The 20,681-nt window shown below is 40.4% G+C and overlaps 2 protein-coding genes across 2 annotated transcripts; both read right to left on the reverse strand.

Annotated features, from left to right (window-relative positions):
- Positions 1 to 397: 397 nt before the first annotated feature.
- On the reverse strand, positions 398 to 2,265 carry LOC128298648 (uncharacterized). Its single transcript, XM_053034417.1, has 2 exons — positions 1,393 to 2,265; positions 398 to 1,192 (listed from the first exon to the last, which is right to left on the reverse strand). The coding sequence occupies exons 1-2, from the start codon at positions 2,263 to 2,265 to the stop codon at positions 398 to 400; spliced, it is 1,668 nt and encodes a 555-aa protein (XP_052890377.1).
- Positions 2,266 to 3,818: 1,553 nt separating this feature from the next.
- LOC128299378 (protein Fe65 homolog) lies at positions 3,819 to 16,222 on the reverse strand. The gene is made up of 13 exons (XM_053035325.1): positions 16,078 to 16,222; positions 11,763 to 11,994; positions 11,365 to 11,693; positions 10,973 to 11,285; positions 10,710 to 10,899; positions 10,511 to 10,638; positions 10,001 to 10,006; positions 9,691 to 9,789; positions 9,014 to 9,144; positions 8,749 to 8,948; positions 8,479 to 8,661; positions 8,212 to 8,379; positions 3,819 to 8,131 (listed from the first exon to the last, which is right to left on the reverse strand). The coding sequence occupies exons 1-12, from the start codon at positions 16,220 to 16,222 to the stop codon at positions 8,233 to 8,235; spliced, it is 2,103 nt and encodes a 700-aa protein (XP_052891285.1). The 3' UTR covers positions 3,819 to 8,131; positions 8,212 to 8,232.
- Positions 16,223 to 20,681: the final 4,459 nt, after the last annotated feature.

Raw genomic sequence — 20,681 nt, forward strand, 5'->3', positions numbered from 1 at the left:
GTATTGAATCTATTCTAGAAGTGGTTCTGCGGAAACGTAATACATGTTGCTAGATGGACACTAACACAAACGCAATTGAACAATTTTAAATAATTGATTTAGTTTCTGCAACAATAACAGCTGGTGGTGATCAGATCAAGCAGTTTACACTTCCTCGTTTACTGGAATCAACGACTGTGACGATGTAGTTCGACGCTTTCGTGACTTAACAAAGAAACAGAGCGCAGACTGTGTGTTAAGTTAAATTGAAACAGTACTCTTGTCGACTGTGAAGAAACTAAGTTGATGATTTAAAGTAGGTTTTCGGAGTTTTAGTTATTTGTTTGTTTATTATGCGATTTGCGATCTCTAACAGGATATATTGAAAGCAATGAGAATAATATTCGCCGAGAGACGGTTAATTAATACAATTTCCGCTTTCTACGGTAACAAGATTTTGCATAGAGTGTGATTTTGAACGTCTTGATGAAAATTCCTTTCTGTTGATCACGGATCTAACCGATTTTACATTTCCATCCGAGGGGCATTGTGAAGCAGTGTTGCCGTTACATTTTGATAAATTGTTGGTGTTCGAACGGAATATTCCTCGGGGAACGCTTATCTGCAAAGGGACGTTTCGATATGGGGGAGGTACTACTGTCGGTGTCGACAAGATATGCTTTGCTTCCGGACAGGATTGTCCATCGATGGTTACCGTATCAACACCACGCTGCTGAAACGTAACCCGTTCGGAAACATTTTCCGTTCGTATACGGACATTCTCGTCATCTTCACGTTCGGCACTCTGCACAGTATCTCCGTCGAACGTTTCAGCATTACTTCGACGGTCGCGTGATCGATAACGATCGCTGCGAAAACTTTCACCTCGCCAAGATCTTTGCAACTGTTCTGCTACCGAAGGATAGTATAGCTGCACCTCATGACACACGTGGTGTGGTGTTAAATCAGCCAACGTACCACAACCAGCGTTAAGCATCGTAGACTCGAGCTCAGTTTTAAGGATGTCCAAAACCTCCTCAACGCCTCGTTGTCCGTTTACTGCCAGCCCATACACTGCAGCCCGTCCGACAAATACCATACGAGCCCCAATTGCTAGTGCCTTGAAAGCGTCCGTACCTTGGCTAACACCGCTGTCTAGCATTACCTCGACTCGGTTTCCAACGGCATTCACTATCTCTGGTAGAACCTCAATCTGCAACGAGATGTAATTGATACATTGACATACAGTGCCGTATAGATTTTTATATCAAACAGAACACTTGCAGCTATTTACTGCTTTGTTTTTCATAATATATTAAGCTCAACATACAGCTCGAATACAGCTGAACATTTCGAAAACTATGAATAATCAATTAATGTGATAAAGCTCTTCTGTTGTGCAACGATATTTACCGCAGCAGGTGCATAGTCAAGCTGGCGACCTCCACTGTTCGACACGATTAATCCATGCACGCCAATATCCGCGGCAATGAGTGCATCGGCCCGGTTAAGAATGCCCTTCACAATGACCGGCAGCGTCGTGATGCCCATCAACCACCGTATTGCGTCCCATCCGAGGCTAGGGTCAAGCTGGCTGCGTACATAGTCCAGCACGCTAGCCGAGCATGACTTTGCCTTGTTGCTTCCGTTAGAAGTATTTCCACTTGGAACGAAATTAGCGCACGTCACCTTCGGTGGTAATGTTAAGGGGTTCCTCCGCTCTGTTCGACTCAATCCTGGGGCCGGTGTGTCTACGCAAATTACGAGCGCCCGAAACCGTGCTTTCTCTGCACGACGAACGAGACATTCGGTTAGTTCTCGATCTTTAAAAATGTACAGCTGAAACCATTTCGGTGCACGAGGCACGGCTTCTGCTAGTTCCTCGATTGATACGCTCGAAAGTACGCTCAGCACAAATGGAACTCCGTAGGTTCGAGCCGCCCGTGCCATTGCTTTCTCGCCCTCAGGATGTGCAAGACACTGCAGAGCAACGGGTGCAATCCCGATTGGCATGCGATAGCTGACACCGAAGGAGGTTACTGCCAGCGAACGGCTACCGCCAATACGTTGCAGGCATCGTGGCCGTATAATCAAACGGTCAAAAGCAGCGCGATTGTGTGTCACGGTTCGTTCACTGGCCGCACCGCCACGACAATAGTCGGTGACGGAGCTATCAGCCGTTTCGCACATACGTCGCTCATAGTCGGCCACCGAAGCTAGTCCGCAGCGAAGACTTTCGGTAAGTGGCGGTGACCGCTTCGTTCGAAAAAACTGATCCAAAAGCATCCGTTCTCGGGCACTACACACTCAGTTACCACTGGTATTTGCAATAAAGGAACACCAATGATTAGTCGGATTTCTGGTGTCGATGTTCACTCATTGATGGACTTTTGCAAACTGGCATGCATCTAATGCTGGTTTCGGTGGCAATCACAATCGCCAACCTTACAATGCGGCCAGCGGTGGGAGTAAAACAAACACGTTACAAGTAGATATATGCGTACTTGGCGCCCAGGCATCGATGTATCTGTCCAATGTCCGATCCTTCAATATTATTTTTTATTGGGTGGGTATACCGAGTATACATGAGTATTCTAAGTATTCTCGAGTTATCATGAATATTCATCAAAACTCATCTTCAGTTATTCATGTGCTAATAATCATAAGCCTTAAAAGCAATACGGCTGGGCCGTCCTTTTTGAAACAAAAATAACAATAATAAGACGTGCGGTTGATGAAGCGACAAGGCGCCTCCATGTAGCTTAGCGGTTGTGACGCCAATATTTACTGATGACGCGCGTTCGCATTCACAAAAACTATACCAAATCTAATCCTTCCTCCATAAGTCATACCAAATACAATCCAGTGGTTTCCCCCAGTACGTAGCGGTGACTATGCCGTAAAAAAAGTCCAGAATAGCCAGAAATAATAAGGTCCATTCTTGTGGTTGCGTTCAAACCAGAGAGTTCGGAAAAAAAACACCTATTATATGAACACTTGTAAAATTCAATGCGAAGATGAAAATTGATAGATAAATTTAAAATAAAGCTTTCATTGCATCAAATCGCTTCACTTTGTTAGGTGTATGTTTCTTGTTCATATATATTTTATACGTGTATATGTTTTTTTTATACAACTTTACAATATAATCAAAAGCGATGCAGTCATTATTTTTTTTTCGCCCGTTCAAAGCATTTCATTTTCCGTTTTGTCTTTATGCGTAATGCAAACATTTTTATGGGTTTTCAATTTGCATAGAATGTCAATCATTTCGCTTTTTTAAGCTAGCTGTTCATCTATTCCGGCACTAAAAGTCTCCAATTACGTGTATTCCTATGTACTTTATACCTTCCTGGCTGTAACTGGCTGTATGTTGTGTCTTTCTTGTGCTTTCTATTATTCCATCATCAAAACCTAGGACATGTGGCACTGTATGAAACTATTGTTCCGATGTGCTATCGATTTAAATGACAAAAACATCAAAGAAAAAACATCCATCTCATATTGATACGTTGATTGCACCCATTGCGAACCTACCAACAAGATTGGTCAAGTTCAAGACCATGCCTGCCTGCTGCATAGCAAAGCGTAACGAAACGGCGGTATGAGTGTGTGTAGTTCCGTTTTTCGCATTTTAACGCTCTATTGCTCAATAATGCACCGTAACGAATGCGCTAATTAGATCCACAATAGCAAAGTTGAGTGTGTTCATTACCCCTCTTCTTTACCTTTCGTGATTTGTGTTAAGGGCAAAGGAAATTAATTGCAAAAACAGCGTCATTTTCATCTATAAATCAATTTAGCGATTGAACAAAACTGGTCAGTAAAAAAACATCGCTCGATCGTTCTATTTCAGTTACTGTTTTGGTGAGTTAATTGTGTTCGTGTCTGGTTAGCAAACTGCATCTTGCCATTGCCAATTGCCTCTTTGATTTTCCAATAAATATTCTTTTCTATGGCAAAGGATCGGATTTCTTTTTCATCTGCTATTCCATACTGTCTGCACATGCAGACCATGTTGTACACGTGCTATAGATTACATGGTGGTTTTCTAACATTTGTTTTAAATGGTTGGTGCATCAAAGTGCAAAAAGATGTGTAGCAAGTTGCGTTTTTTCTTGTTGTTGCTTCATTTTGCTACTGCGGCGTGATTGGTAGGTATTTGTATTGTAGCTGTTGTATATTGATATTTTGTTCGTTTGTTTTCTTTGCTCTTTTGCGAGGCTTTGTGGGATTTATAGCATATTTGCATATTATTCATTACAACAATGCACCACCTTACATGTCCTGCGATATTGCTGCTGCCTTTCTACCATTGTGTCCTTCGCTGTGTCCTGATGGTAGGTTTGCAATGTTGTAGGCGTTATTTTGAGACAGTCAGAAGCTATACTACCCTGTTCGCCCTAAGCATCACTTTGATTGCGATTTATTTAGCTGGCTAGCATCGTATCCCACTTTAATGCGTGTTGTGGGCCTATGAGCAAGATTGATTGAATGGATTCACATCGTATAGTTTATTGCTGGTAGAATGAAGAAATTGGTTTTGTACAACCGTCTGACGATTTATAGATACGTTATCTGGTTCCTGTTCTGAAGAGCTTAAATTGGTTTGCAGGACAAATAAAAAACAGTGTCAAACAATCGCTCTCTATGTTTTCTTCCTTCATTTTTGCCTGTAGAGTTGTTTTGTATTCTGTATTGTATAGGACCGAGGCTTTGCGGGTTAAACATTGTTTCATAGTCACATTTGGTGCTAGGTGGTGAGTTGTACCCTTGTATAATGCGTTTCTTGCTTAACGCATACATAGGCTAAGCTAGCAATTCGAATGACAATTTGGTTTGGGAAAGTGTTTTACATTCACCGCATCACGTATGTACAACAGTGATAAAGCTATCTGTAATGTAGTTAGGAATTTTGTTCTTAACCAACAGAAATGGAAATTTCAAAAGCACATTAACTAAACATTCAATACTACGCATCTAATTGAACAAAACCCATCTTCGCGTATGTACTTTTTTTTCTAACGCAACCACAATTATGCAATCAAATGTACACTTAATTGATAAATAGAGTATAGTATACTGTTGAATTTGGTTCAAGCCATTTATTTAAATCATACGAAATCGGAAATTATTCATGTGTGACAACCCGGTGGATCAACTGTTTTAACTAAAATATTCTTTCGCTATCATTTGCTATAGCTAGTTATACAAAAAATCTGCAAAGTTACATGATATTAGCTTTTGTTTGTTAGTTTGTTTGTTTGTTTGTTATTTTTTTTACTTCTCTCCTTGTATTGTAATACACGATTGTTTCTTGCAAGCTTCCTCAAGCCTTTTTTACCTATAGTATCGATTATGTGTTATGCTTCATGTTTGTAACATTTTTCTTTATTGGTTTGTTATATCTCTTTGGTAGCATAAAATAGCTCGATGTGATACTGCTTTCCGCCGCCTCTGTTTCTCTATTCGCTTTCTGACAATTTTTCGGTATCGGTACCTTCGACCAGCTGCCACTTGTAAGCGTCAACAAAAATATAGCAAGAAATATAGCTAAGAAAAGCTTTTCTTCTGTTGGTTTGTTTATTTCGGTGGCAAACCTTGTGCCGTACTCTGTTCCTTTTAAATTCCTGATTCATGTTTCCGGTGTACAGTTTATGTGTGTCCGCTGTATATCGAATATAGCACAATTGGTCCATGCAATGTAGTACAATTGGAAGGAGCATAGGGTGCACTCGCAATCCGAAATTCTAGCAAATTTTTACGAAAAAAAAACTACTACTCCAATGATCAAGAGACCAAATGATCCAACACCTTTACTTAATACACCTATGGAATTAAAACAGTCATAATAAAATTATGATTTCTTTGAATTTGCAACTAAATGAATAATATGCATTTCGGAGCACAAAGACAACTGACATGAAATAGACATTACTATTACTGCGCTACTGATCAGCTTGGTAGGATTTGTACGCTACAAAGGCGAAACAAAGCATACAAATAGACAACCGACAACATCTTAAGGACGTTAATGAAAGGACGAATATGTGGTCCCCTGCAAAGTCTGCAGGAGACATAGGGATGGAAGTAAATAATCCTGGGAGGGGTTTAGTTTTCTTCTTTTTTACAAATAATTTTTCGCTATATCTACTTCGCGAGCCTTTGGTTGTTTGGTTTACACTGCACTTTTTTTCATTTCAAAGAGATTTCCGTATTGGTTTTCCTTTCTTTTTCTCTTTCTTTTTCTGTCTATCTCCCCCTTCCTGTTTCTCTCTTTCTCTCTAAACAACTTTCTTTACATTTCCATTCGTTTGTCTGTCTTCTGACTTTATTTAATCTGGATTTTCCGTACCGTTCATTTTTCTTCCTTATCCATCTCTGCCTTATGCATTATTTAGAATAGTTCCTAAAGCGAACGCAATCTGTTACATAGCAAAAATAATACATATATGTTATAGTATCGTCACTTTTTTATCCGCATTGTAAGCACCGCTACAATCGTTACCAAACAGGCGGTAGCTATCACGTTTCTTTCGGGAAATCAACGGATCGGTTTACGTACACGCAAGGCAAAAGGCGTTACACAAGCGTTTTTCTTCATTATGTTTTAAAAAATGATTCTCCTGGTGCCCTAGCATTTTATATAGTTGTATTTGTCCTACTGGTTTTAATGAAATGTTAAATAATATCCTCATTCCTCGTTCGTTCGTTACTCCGAGTCCATGCGTCTACTGTTACTTGCCCTGTTTTGTCATCTTGCTACTGTTCCTTTACAAAAATATATAGGAGTATAAATGTATATACACCGAGCATGGAAAAATCTTTAAATTGAACGGCAGTTTCGATTTTCTAACGGTTTTTTTTTATTCTAATGAGTGGCGTTTTGGATAATAAAGCCGTGCATACAACATAAGAGTATACAACAAGATTGAATTTAAACAACAAATCTCATATTACTTAAAAGCGATTTTAAAAAATCGACTCAATTTTATAGTGTCTCTATTGACGTTCTCGGAAGGACCATTCGACCGTCGAAATATAGAAAGTAAAACTGGCTCAAAATATTCGCAGTATTGATGTGGGAAACAAAAGAAAAACTAAAACCATCACTGACTGTTATGCAAAAATTAACAAAAATCGTTGTTATATCTACTAACGCTGCTGTCATTTAGTTCCCAATGAATACACATGTTTAGTTTGCATGTTCAAGCGTGCAGTTCTTGTAAAGCCAAGTGATGCAACCTACGTTCTATCAGGTCGATACCTGGATGCTCTCACAATTGATCCTGCGATACATTCACCTCACCCTCATAGTGATGATACAAACCACTTACAGTTCCTTCGTAAAATTGATCATTACTGCTAACGATCGCGAACCAGCCATGATGGTGTTACCAAATCAAGTGCATAATCTTATTTCACGCATCGACCGCACAGCAGCCAATTTTCGTACGCACAACAGTGATTTATGATAAACACAGTTTTACAAAACGTGACCGATGATGCTGTATGTTCTTCGCTTATGATCTACAGGGCGATCTACGCTCACAGTGCACTAAGGTGATGTACTAAACGATTCCCCTAATTCCATCAACACGGCGCCGAGGATAAAGGTAGCAATATCGAACGTTACTTGCAAGCACGCATTGAAGCGATCGCATGTTTGATAAAGTATGGTTAATGCGTTATCATTCGTCTTATGTTTGTCTTGCATTTTTGCGTTGCTCTCTATTTTTCACAGTTGCTGCAGCATTAAAATTGTGATCGACTACCGCGTCTATTGACCATCAGACCAGTTTCCAAATGATTCTTCCATGACGGAATCAAGCGTCCTAATACTACTATCATCCTCCTCCATATCGAGAGCAGCTTCTTGGTTGGCATCATTGATTATAGTTGCCGGTATCGGTTGGTGGTCATCTAAGGTTACTGCGCCTAAGCGCCCATCAACCGCACCTGAACCCTTGCCGTAAGTAGTCTTCCGATGCTGGTTGCTGTTGTATTTAGCTAGGTTTATCTTCTGCCAGGCAACTGGCAGCATCGAATGCTACGGACTGTTGGTATGTTCAAATATTTTCTTGCTGATCAAGGGCGACTGCAGATGCCGATGCGGAATGACTTCCCTCTCTGGAGGAAGTGGCCAGATTTCCTAATACGCGCAAGTATCAAACCGAAACAAGATTAGGTTCTGCTTCATTAAAAGTAATTATGCGAAATCAACGATCGTACCTGCAGAGATCTGGCTCGTTCTCAGGAGCTGACCTTATCCTTTTTAAGCGAGAACGAGCTCATCAAGTTTTTTAAAGTCGCACCAATTCCCTTACCAGGCGTTTGCGAATCGGCCGAGTAGCGACCGCTGCCTTCTGGATGAGCATCCAAGCATTTTTGGTATCGCAGCTGCATAGGAAGATGTAAAAGTCCAATCATTATTTAAGATTATAAATCCTGATTTGTATTCTGAGACAAAATTATAGGCCACATGCGCTTAACACTTACCTTACACGCAGCCTCTATCGTCTTGCACAATGGTCCGCTTGTTGGCTCGCAGTAGAATACATGGGCTACAAATTTGTCCTGAGCGGTATGCATGATAAATGCGCACTGCTGAACGTTCTTACCAATACCCAAGAAACTTAAGTACCGCACACGACATTCGCATAACAAGCGTCCGTCAGGATCCTTATGCATGCAGTTAATAGTAAATAGATAAATATGTAATTAATAATGCATCACAGAGCTCAATGTTGCAATGTCTATAATACAAACCGACGAGTTGACGCTGATCATACTAGGCGCTACAGCAACGTTCACATAGTCCCAGTTTTCGGATGGCGTGCAGGAAGTCAATTTATCGATAGCATCGTTCAATGCCTCCATACCGGTCGGCTGACTTACTTCCGCACATCCCACGTACTGTGCCCGTAATACTTTCTTCGGTTCTTCCATCGGGGTAGGGAATGATTGTGCTAGAACGTGAAGCGGAATAGTACTGACATTAACGTATCGAACCATTTATTGACGTTTCACCTACGATGTCGTATCCAGCGTCTGTTCTCAGTCGGTAGATCAGTGGGACGTATGGCACACCGTGTGCTGCTCATGTTGGATCCATTTGAGTCGAGTTGGAGGGAACGTTCGATCATTATCCGTTTACAAATATCTCTGAAAATAGGAAATGATTCGATATATGTCAACAAAAACACTTGGTAAATGATTGATATGCCATTGTCTGATGACGTCGAACGACTGTCAGCATTTCTTAACTACTAAACTCGGTTCTCGATAGTGTATGTTTCACAATCGAATGAAACCCCTGGAAGGTATGCAATGCTAATTTCTTTCTTAAGTGCTGAGCGCCACCTGCAGGAATTTACCACATTCAACGCAGTCTCAAAAACTGCAAATTGCAGTGGGGCCGCCGTCAAAGCTTACTTGATTTTTTTGTGTAGCACATCACCCATTTTTGGGTGAAGCGGCTAACTTTGGACACTACTTGACATTTTCAGATGTCATCGGTTTTTGACGTTAATTTACTAATAATATCACCCCATATCTACCTCATAACATTCGTTCAACACGTATATCGTATATTATTATGCCTTTCTGACATAGTACCAATCCCCTAGATAGCTTTACATGGCTTTGCGTCTTTCGAAGCAATGCACCAACGATACGAAAATCTAAGTCACAGTAATTTAACTAACCTACCTGAGCGTATTTGCAATCGTTCTGGCAGCAGTTTCACAGCGAAACACGTGACACATATGTATTCTGGTAAGACGATCCCGAGCTACATACGCAAAGTCCCTGCAACGAAAGTAAACACACAGAACACACAAATACAATCCGAGCGACAGGCCGATGAATTACTTATTGCTTTAATGCTATCGATTTGTTTCCAATCCTAAACAGTGTCTCGCATCTCTGGGGGGAGCTCACTTCTGTATAAAGCAAAGACCCTCAAGGGTTGGTGTGATTGCGAAACGTAACGTACTATTACTGGGATCCATTCATTTACCTTTCACTGCAAACGGGACAAAACGTCCGCATCGTTCACATGCGCGAGTCAGTCGTATTTGTGTTTAGCGTATAAGTGTGTTGTGCATCGTTAACACCATCATCATTATTATCGTCGCCGTCAATAAAACACGCCGGTAAGTAGAAAACAGAACAGAAAACGAAAAAAACATACATAAACGAGAAAATCGATAGGAAGATACAGAGATGAAAAATAACGTTAGGAACAGGGAAACATCTTGTTAGGCAAGTAAGAGAAGTAAGTTTATAATAAAACCTGCTAATATGTCTAAAGGAAAAAAAACTATGTCAGACATGAACAACTAAATTGGATGAGTGAAAACGTTAACATACAGAATGAAACTAAACAATAATTGCTTTGGTAGAACGTGATTGTTATGGTTGTGGCGATTGTCGGCCATTTCCGATGCTATCGGGGATGGGTTACGTTTTGCTGTAAGCGAACCAGAATGTCCTGTGCTGAAGCTATTATAAGGCGAATTACACTTACCGGCCATTATCACGTCCTACGCCCCATACACGTATCGTGTGAATTGGCTGTGAGTTTAATATTGTCAAATTTTCCGGATCTATCAACTTTAGAGCCCCTTCATCCAGATCCATGAACAAATCTTTGCCCTTCATCGTAAAGAAAGAGACAAACCCTTAGAAACTGGTTCGATAAGAAACAAAATGGTTCGACCACTTACATCGCCCCAACGGCCAACCACGTCCAGCATGTCATTGCGCCCAAGTGACAAATCAACGATGCATTTGTTAACGGCTTTCGACGATCGCTCCGGTGTTAAATCTTCTTCCGCAATCTCCACCCAACCGAGCGAACGCACCGCGAACCGAATTGGTCGATCTGTATCCGATTTCAAAGGAAAGCTTCGTCGTCTGAAGAGAAAACAAAAAAAGCAATGGGGTTTAAAGGGGGATAATACACCCTACAGAAGGGCACGGAACTTACTTTAAAGCAACATCCTCTCGACGTCGACGTTCGTCTTCCTGATCCAATGCTGAGCTGGTACTGCTTCTGGTGACGGACGACGTCATACTGTCGTATAGAGCGGATTTACTGTTGCCGCTTGCGCCAACAGTAAAATCCTTGGGATTGCCGTACAGGTTGTTCAAGGCTTGAGTGAAGGAGGAATTTTGTATACTTCGCGGTATGGGAATGCTAGGCGTTTTCAATTCTCTACTGCTCGAGTCCTTTGGCCACAGTGGTGGTTCGCGCTGGATGGTACCCGACTTGATATGCCAGTAGTACGCACCTCCGTTATCTGCGTATTGCCGAACAGACGAGACGATTATAATACTTGTTACCTGCACCATACAGAATGCTGCTCTATCGTAACATACCTTCGTGTTTCTCCCAACCCGGTGGTAAATCTTTCGTTTTGTCCTTATCCTCAATGCCTTCGATGTCCTCTCGCTTTCCTTTCTCTTCGCCATCCAACCCGTCCCTATCGAGCTCTTCATCTTCCGCATCATCTTCTTCCGGTGGCACTTCTCCGACATCTGACTGTTTCCGCTTGTTCGGCAATGCGTACAGGTCGTCCGAATTTAATGTCCCAGGAATGTGTTGAATCTCTTGCGTTTTTTCACCATGTTCCGGTTCTTGGTCTTTCTGTGTTTTCGATTCGTTTGGAGACGTATCACTAAGCAACGTTTTCTTTTCCTTTGGGGAACTACAGAACAATGGAGACGGTAAACAACATATACACTTCAAAAGGTTTGCAAAGCAATTCCGTAGCTACCTTCCATCTGGACCACTCTTCAGCTCTACACCCATCGTGCCGAGATCGAGCACTCCGTAGCCTTTGCGATTGTTACTGATCATTTGTGAACCATTCTGCACGCCTGCGATTGGTCCGAGAGTTCCCTGCTGTTGCAATTCTGAAATGATCTCCTCGTACAGATGTGAATTGCGTTCCAATCGCTGGGGATCCATATGATAGTTGGGGTTTTCGTAGCTCAAAAGACCATTTTCTGTAGAACAGAATAACACAAAGGCAGTAATACAAGTTAGAACAGTGATTTTTTAATAGTAGCTTTACTTTAAAATTTATGCAACACCTATCATCTTAAAGAACAAGTTGTGAAAATTCTATGGAAATATTGCTCGAATACATAATTTACAATCCATAACTCATTTACTTCTAACCATAACTAAATCTCTTCCTTATCAGCCATATATAGCTGGTGGATAATTATAATATTTGTTTCTTCGGTAGAACGGCTCAGCCGTATAAACTAATTTTTAAAATAAAACTTTATGTATACATTTTGTACCGGTCCAGTCGTGTAGGACCAGCGCCGCTACCAAATGCACCACCGGGTCGCCTCAAATAATAATCTTTGTTTTATTGGTAAAATGTCTCATTCTTCTAAAATAAGTTCTTATTTTTGATAAGTAAGTTAAGTTAATGAGTAAATTTATGTCTCAAGTCTTTTGCTATGTGGCTTAGTTGTCATGAACTGAAAGTGTCCAATACGACACCGCCATAATCTAAATCATCGAGATGAAATTACATTACATTTAAATTATTCATTGTGGACTGTACGCGAAAATCATGGGCTATGATATAGTCTTAATCGTTTGGAGTTATGAGTGCGACTAACCTTTATTTTACATTGTTCTTTTACTTTCATACGCTTACATTTCATGTTGCGATTAATTTTGCATCTGTTTATGCCCTTAAAATTATTCCTAAACATGGACCTTCATAGTAGATGCCGCGAGTTAAGCATCGTTTCTTGTAAAGGATGTAATGATGTAGGAAAAATTGTAAAATAGCATGAAAAATACCATTTTCTGCATATTTATACTTCATACCGCAACACAATCTTCAACGCAAACTAGCGGCCGATGGCTTTGCCAAAACGAAAACAGTTATCTTATGGATGTTTTGTAAAAATTTTGCACTCTTTTCTAACAAATACGTACTATTAGTTGTCCTGATGTTTCCGAACAATATATGCATTACACGCATTCAACAGACAATCCAACTGACGTAACGTCCTTAATTTGTAACGTTCAATTTCACCCAAACGCCTGTAGCTGAAGTCAACACTAAAATGAATGCGCGCACCGTGCTTCTTAATGCTATCTCGCTATAAACATTCCCAAACAACTGCTTGTTGATCGATTTTCCCGTCAGCTTGTATTCGGTCCAGCCGCTCCTGTAGAGCTAACCGAGCGTGGAAAAACGGATCAATTTTCCAACCATATTCTCTCTCTCAAATACACACACACACAGACAGGGGCTGGCGGTGGCAATGGGTATGTGAACACACTACATAAAGGAACTTATTCTTTCTCTTCTCCAAAAGTCGCCAGAAAGGAAACCAAAGGGGGGAACCTTTTTGTCCGAGCGACACAGCTACACGGTTCAAATGGTTGCCACATAAGACATCGTGAGCCACAGTGCACACCGTGATCGTTTTGCCTTTGCTTCAAAGTTCAGCTTAATATTTGCCGGCAGCATAAACCGACCCGACGTACACCTGAAACGTGGATGCCGGAAAAACTTACAAGCAACTTCTCGCAGGCCGACAACAGGCGTCAGGCTTCATAAAAGTGACGCACGTGTAATGAAATCTGAATCATAAAAATGTGGCAGTCAAGTCGCCTTGGCTCCACCACTGGTGTGGTTGTCTGACCGACTACGGAAGGCTTTGACTATAGCGATCCTTGCCTGTCATGGCCATAGAATGTCAGCGATTTTTTTTTTGCTTTTCAGGCCTGAATGGTGAAGGAATAAACGGGAACGAAATGGCGAACGTGTTCTTGAAAAGGGGAAAATGTTTGCTCAATTGGAAAAAAGCCACCGTACACGCTGGTACAGGATTTGCAAAATGGTATGAATTTAAGTTGTAACGATTCCTGCGTAACGAATGTAAGCATGGTGGAGGTGCGAAGCGTTAGAAAGCGTTTGCTGCCGCGAGAAATGGTATTATTTTATGGATCAGCAACCATCTACCAGTATGCCATTTGGTGGTGTTTGTCGGAATATGTTGTTTCTTCTCTCGCTGTTTGCATTTTTTATGCTCGTCCTGCAAAGGCTACGTGCAATTTCTCGATGAAATCTGTTAAAGTTCAAGGCTCTGTCACACAGTCAGGCGACACTAATTTAGGACCGGTAATGGCAAAAGTTCAGTGTGCTGCAACTACGACACCGTGTTGCGATAAGCACAAAGTGTTCATCCTGTGGCACAGGTTTGGGTCGAAATTAATGGGCAAATCATCTAGGCGACTCATTTTGCTTCGGAAGCGTACATCTTGCGCCGGATCGGGCGCTGGTGTGCTAGTGCAGGAATAACTATTAGGCGATAGTGTCATTCGCTATACTTAAGACTGGTTTCACTCTTAATGGTGGACCATCCATAATAGCTTGCTGAAATGTGAATAACGGTGAGCCATTCATCCGCCACTAATGTGTCTGTTGAACAATATAATTAATTGATTCAATATTATAATATTTCAGGTCTATCACTCGGTGCGTCTATATGAATTTAATAACCCATTAGGCCAGCCAAGAGTCAAAGTCCTTAAATACTATATTTTTCGAACAATCAAACACCTACCATATAAAATTTAATATCATTGTTAATCTAATTTGGATTCGAAATCTTGAGACGCTTTATCAAAAAAAGTTCACGAAACGGTAAACAAATTAAACGTTTAGGAAGAAGAATGTCTAAACATAAACCATTGCTCTCAGGTCACTATTATTAGAATCATAACAGTATTAGTACCATAATAATTTGAATTACAATAGTATATAAACATATTAAACTGGTGTTTTACGTTTCAATACTATAAGCAATCGTGAAACACACATATTGCTAGCATGTTCCAACGTTTCTAGAGTTCTACTACACAGTTGTTCTACTACTGTTCTAAAAGTGCTCTAGACATTCCTTACAAAACCTTATTTCGGTGCAAACCGATTCGTGTGGTTGGCCACGACACAGCCATTCTAACCTCATCAGTCATCCAGCAATGAGGTCAGCCGTGCGATTCGTTTTGCGGTCAAGCGAACGGGTGCTAAACCGCACCATCTAGCACGATTTACTTTACGACCCAGCTAGTCCTTTCTCTAGGACATTCACTTGGCCGAGGGAATAAATAAATTAAAATGCAATAAAAGCACATTTTCACGAGCCAAAAATAAACACCATAAAACTAATTCTGCTCTAATCTAATAATCCACCAGCAATGCAAGAAATGCTTGTCGAACATCCAGCCGGGAGTGGCTGGTGACCATTGCGGATGGGTAAACCTTGTCCTGTGAGTTGTACAGATGTGTTCATGGACATGTAAACACTGTCGGCAGCCGTTCTTAGCCCAACTAAACGATAGAACGCACCCAGTTTAGGGTTTAAGTGTTATACGAGGACGAGGCGAATGGCAAAATGGACTTTTGTCTGATTTCTCCTCTACCCTCGTAGACGGTAGGGTGGTGGACGTGCTTGATCTCAAGTCTAGATAAAATCCAAAGGTTATTTCTAACTCTGATTGCTGTTCATGCGTTCGACTACAGTGGCCGGAGCAGGTGAAAAGCTGAGATATTCGAACAAATCGATTGTTGTTTCTACGAACCGATTCATGTTTCAACATATATTTCCTATCTGTTTGATTACTATTAATGTATGTTGTTGGTACAAAAATCTAGCAAAACAAATATCTTTTTTATGTAAAATATTTATTGATGATAAGTGTATTAACATGCTTAATTAGTTATCATATTTAGTGCATTACAAACAATGTACCGAATAGCAACATATGATAGTTATAGTTTCTTTTTATGTTAGAAATACACAACACATAAACACACTTATTGATCAGTACCATAGTCGGTATACGAACAACGAACATACATTAAAGCATTGAAGTTGTTTTAACAGTAGCATTTTTGGTTTCCGCGAAGAATTGAAACAAAATGCATAGCAAAAGCGTTAATGCGAAAACTCATAAACGAAGCATGTACAGCGGTGCTTTCGACGACAAGGGAACATTTCACAGCGAACGAACAGCAAATCTCTATGTTACCACAATTCACAATTTACCTAGGAAAATGTCATCATCGTCGATATTTTGCTGGTTGGCTAGCGTTGCAATTGCCGCCATAATTTTACAAAACTCTATTAATGAGGGTGGCGGCAGCAAGGCCACACTCAAAGGTTGACGAATCAAAATATCACCTGACAACATTCAAATACTAAAGAGCCGCGTCTTACCTGAAACGAGAGTGAATGATATGTTATTATTAATCTATTGATTAAATGTGATTAGATTAAAAAAACGGTTTGTTTTATTCGTTCCTATCCTCAGTTTTGCACGGCAGTACAAAACACGGGATAAGATAGAAAAATGGATTTTTTTTTGTGTATATGCTACACACTGATAATTAGCAGTTTACTTAACGTTATTTTCTTGTTAACATAATGCTCTATTAACTCATTTTTACTACGTAGCCACAAGGTAAATTCTTGGCATAGAGTTCCTATACAAATGAAGAATTGGATTCACGTCCTTCAGGGCAATCGCTCGAATGTGGAGGCGCTCACATATGAAACGCTTCTAATAACATGAAGTAGTGCATATGACATCCTTTTCAATGTCTTGTAGTATAAACTAGTTTTTAACACCACATAACAAAAAAAATTAATCGCGTCAATATGCTAACATATGAATCTGTTTCTTTACCGTGGAAGCAATCAAATTCGATGAAGGCTTTGACTGTATCTAAAAAAAAGTTTTGCTTTCGTCGAAGATTTCGTAAAACTATCCTTCCGAGCTACTTTCATCAGAGGTATTCATCCATGCTATCATGCTCCCTTACTGAAATGTCCTTTGTGCAATGAAACGTGCGCAATTTCGAATTATGCTCTTTGTTCGCCGTCAAGGCTCTTACGAATTGAAAAGAACCAAACAAACAAACCTCCATTGCCTCACGTGCAGTCGGAAACACAAAGAAACTAAAATACAACAACGATGTGCAACAGGACACATACTCGGCAGAAAGAACACCGAGATTCGACGACGAGGAAAGAAAGCAGTCGTTCTATATTCTATGTTATATGGTTTGCTATGCACGTGACATGTTCCAGCTTCAAGCTACAATTGGAAAATGGGTTTGCTGCAAAAAATGTAATCTCATGTCGGTTCAATTAAACTGAAAAGATGTAGGCTACATACGTTGCAATCTTTTTTTCTTATATTGAAAGACACGAGTCAGTTTTTAACGATGCATTTAGATATAGTTTTAAGCTAAGGAGGTCCATATCCTGTGGTGTACGTTTAAATTGTATATGCATATGGAACAATGAACTAACCTATGAATATGTTGGTTCCTTTCAGACCCATCGTAACCATGGAATCGGTACTTATTTTGATCGTCAGTATCAGGCCAGTAGTAAGCAGATTTAGTCGAATCAGTACATCGAGTAGCACACTATTGATTGTGTTTATAAGTAAACACAACGACAGCAGTGCGGTTCGATACTGCAATCGATGCCCAAAGTACGCCACTTTGTCCACAAGGTTCACACGCACCGTATGGAAAATGATCTAAGTCGCGCTAAAGCTGGGATGAACTGGTTGGCAAATATGATGTAATTTGAGTCGTCTGATAAGCTACGTTTTACAGTAACTTTTCGCACACATTGCTAAGACCAAGAGGGTTGCCAATAGTTAACATAAACACTGCACTCACTTGTTTAGTTTTTGCCTGCAAAAACCTACACAGCGACAGAATATCGATTCACCGTGATTTTCTTGTCCAAATAGCTAGACCCACACCCATCGAGTAAGCTATAGAAAATCGCTTGGCAAATCGGCAGCATGGCTTCCGGACAAAAGAAATGATATCGAAAACAGTCGGGTGGTATCGGTGAAGCTCGGTCGGGTTTCACCTAATCATACAACAGTATAGTCGTTGCACTGCTAAGCTTCCATTTTTCAAACGATAGAAAGCCATAAAAATCCTCAACTGCACCTAGTAGAGTTTCACGACACACCTTCGCGCACGAGCTGACGGGAACAAACTGAACTACTGGAAAATATCTGCCAATGTTCTTTGCTGTCAAATCGCAAACCGGCCGACGATGATGATGACGGCAACGACGTCTACTTCCGGCGGTGACTCATCGTGGTCCAGACAAACCGGCGTCTGCGGCATCGCGATAGCATCATCCGGACAACCATGAAGCACCAGAAGTGCCGGTTACTAACGCTCCGAGCTGGGGCTAACAAAATGCCAGTTAGGGAAAGAAATGAATATATCTTCCACAGCCAAACGGAGCTTGCTTTTTTAAAATCACAACATCACACGGTTTGCAACTGACACTTCTATTGCACCCATAACGTCTTAAGTGTGTGCACTAATAAACATAAGACATCTGTCGTGTCACTGCAGCGCCCAGAATGCCCGTACCGTTACCCCGAAGGCTCATAACGAATGCGACTAATGTCCTTTTTACGTTGCTCTTTGTTCAGTCAGTTTTGCAATTCTCTCCAACAAATTCGCGAAAGCTCTCCTTGGGGGAAGCTTTTCGGTGCATTCTCGTTTCTGAGTTTTTTCTCGATCGCTTCGCAGCACGTTACTGTATGATTCATTCTGTACTCTATCCCCGAAAACCCTCTGCATTTTTTGTGCACTCTTGGCAGATACTCTGGAATGGTTGAAATGGTTTATGATGATTCCACTAAACCTTCTCCAAACTGGAACGAATCGAACGAAGAGTGGATGAGTCCGCTGTTCCTCCAGGCGCATGAGAGAAAATACTGTTGCAGTTCATCGGGGGTTTTCCACTGAACAAGCAGCTTCACGGTGCCGCCGTCGTTTTGTTCCTCAAGGGCATGATTTATGTTTAGTCCTGGTTCGTTGTTGGTTCTGAACGTGCGATTCGCTCTGGTGAACTTTTATGAGAGCATTTTATGTACTGAACGTGTAGAGTGAGAGACGCTCGTTCAGCTAAAGCTCACTGCTAATGAAGAAAAACACGTAAAGTTACTCACGTTCTGATCGTTCAAAGGCCCCAGCAAAAGAACATGTTTTGCCACTGACGGAAAAACGCTGGAGAAATATTTTTCGTGCACTATTTGCACGGTACTTCATCATTTCTTTGCGAATATTCGGAGTCATCGGATTTTTTAGACAGAAGGTAGATTTTATACACTAGGCATTGTTCTTATAGGCTAAAGTTTAAAGGCAGAGGTTAAAGAAATCGTGGCGTTGGCATGATGGTAGCGGAGCCGGTCTTCTCACGAACGGACCGAAGCAAAATCTCATCCGGACCTATCCCCCGTAGCCTGAAATAGGTCGATACGGCCAGGCCGTTCTAACAAAAACAAAATCTTCCTTAAGTTCCGCATAGAATCAGGCATTATTGGGTTTTAAATAAGAAAAATCTTTCATATTTGTCATCTTCAAGTTATTTGAAAAGTTGTAGGTAGTGTTTAGATTTAGCATTGCGTTTACGCCAAAATGAAGTATATAATTATTGCACCCTCCCGACGTCTCAGGACTAGACTACTGCATTTCATCGAACTATTTCAGAGATAGACTCCTGCCATGGCCATCGTAACTCCACGGCTCCATTCTCATTTTAGTTTTGCTTTTTTTAATTTTGTTCTGTAAAATATGTTAACAAAATGTACTTCTCAATTAGGCCTCGAGGCCCGTTCAAGATTAATAAACGCATTACAATACAATAATGAAAACATAATGAAACAAACATAGTGTTAATAGAATCGTCGAAATTAAATAATATTCCTAAAGCGTCGACAAAATTAATTACATTTTGGTACAAAAAAAACTTAATTCCATTTATTAAATTATTAATACAAACTATTATATTTAGCCAGTATTCAAGCAGAATCATCAGGTCCATCGATGCAATTATTAATAAATAATAATAATAATAATACGAGAAAAAGAAGGTGAAAAATTTGCGGCACTACATATAAAAGTTCGTTCAATTTCCTGGTACGGGAAAACTTTTCACAATTTTGAAGTTTTGTCATTGTCGTGAACATTGTGACTTTTTGTTTTCCATTTGTTATACAACATGCAGCTGCTCTGCATCATGCACGAACGTGAGTATCCGCAAAATATTTGGATGAAATGAGATGAAGCAAAAATCAATATCCAAAATCCCTAATGAAGAACGGAACAAAACAAACTCAAAACGAACAAAAGTTAACATCAGTATCGGCATACGAAGTTTTTTTTTATTCTTTTTAGTTTCAATGAAACTCATCCTTCGTGAACCATTTTTTTGCAACCCACATTTCCAGCACCAATGAGAATTTTTAGCAGAATGTGATACTATGTATATGCTCCTCGTCTTCGAAAGATTCTTTCACCATGTTCTTTTTGACATCAATTCAGTTATACCGGAACTTCTCCGAGCAAAATTAAATTCATGGTAGTGAAAGGAGCTACCATTGAGAGCAAACATATGTTCTGCAGGCCCCGTTCGAGGTACAGAAAGGACAGACAAAGGACAGTTTTCAACTCGTTTGACACGTGATCCACCAGTTTATTATGTGCTTATATTTGAGCATGACAAAAGAAATGTAATATTCGTGATAATCAAACCACCCCCAAAAACGAAGAACATCTAGCAAACCAACTAACAACACTTTCGTCGAAGGTGGAAACAAG

The sequence above is a fragment of the Anopheles moucheti genome, chromosome 2 (genome assembly GCF_943734755.1).
Source record: "Anopheles moucheti chromosome 2, idAnoMoucSN_F20_07, whole genome shotgun sequence".
Lineage (NCBI taxonomy): Eukaryota > Metazoa > Arthropoda > Insecta > Diptera > Culicidae > Anopheles > Anopheles moucheti.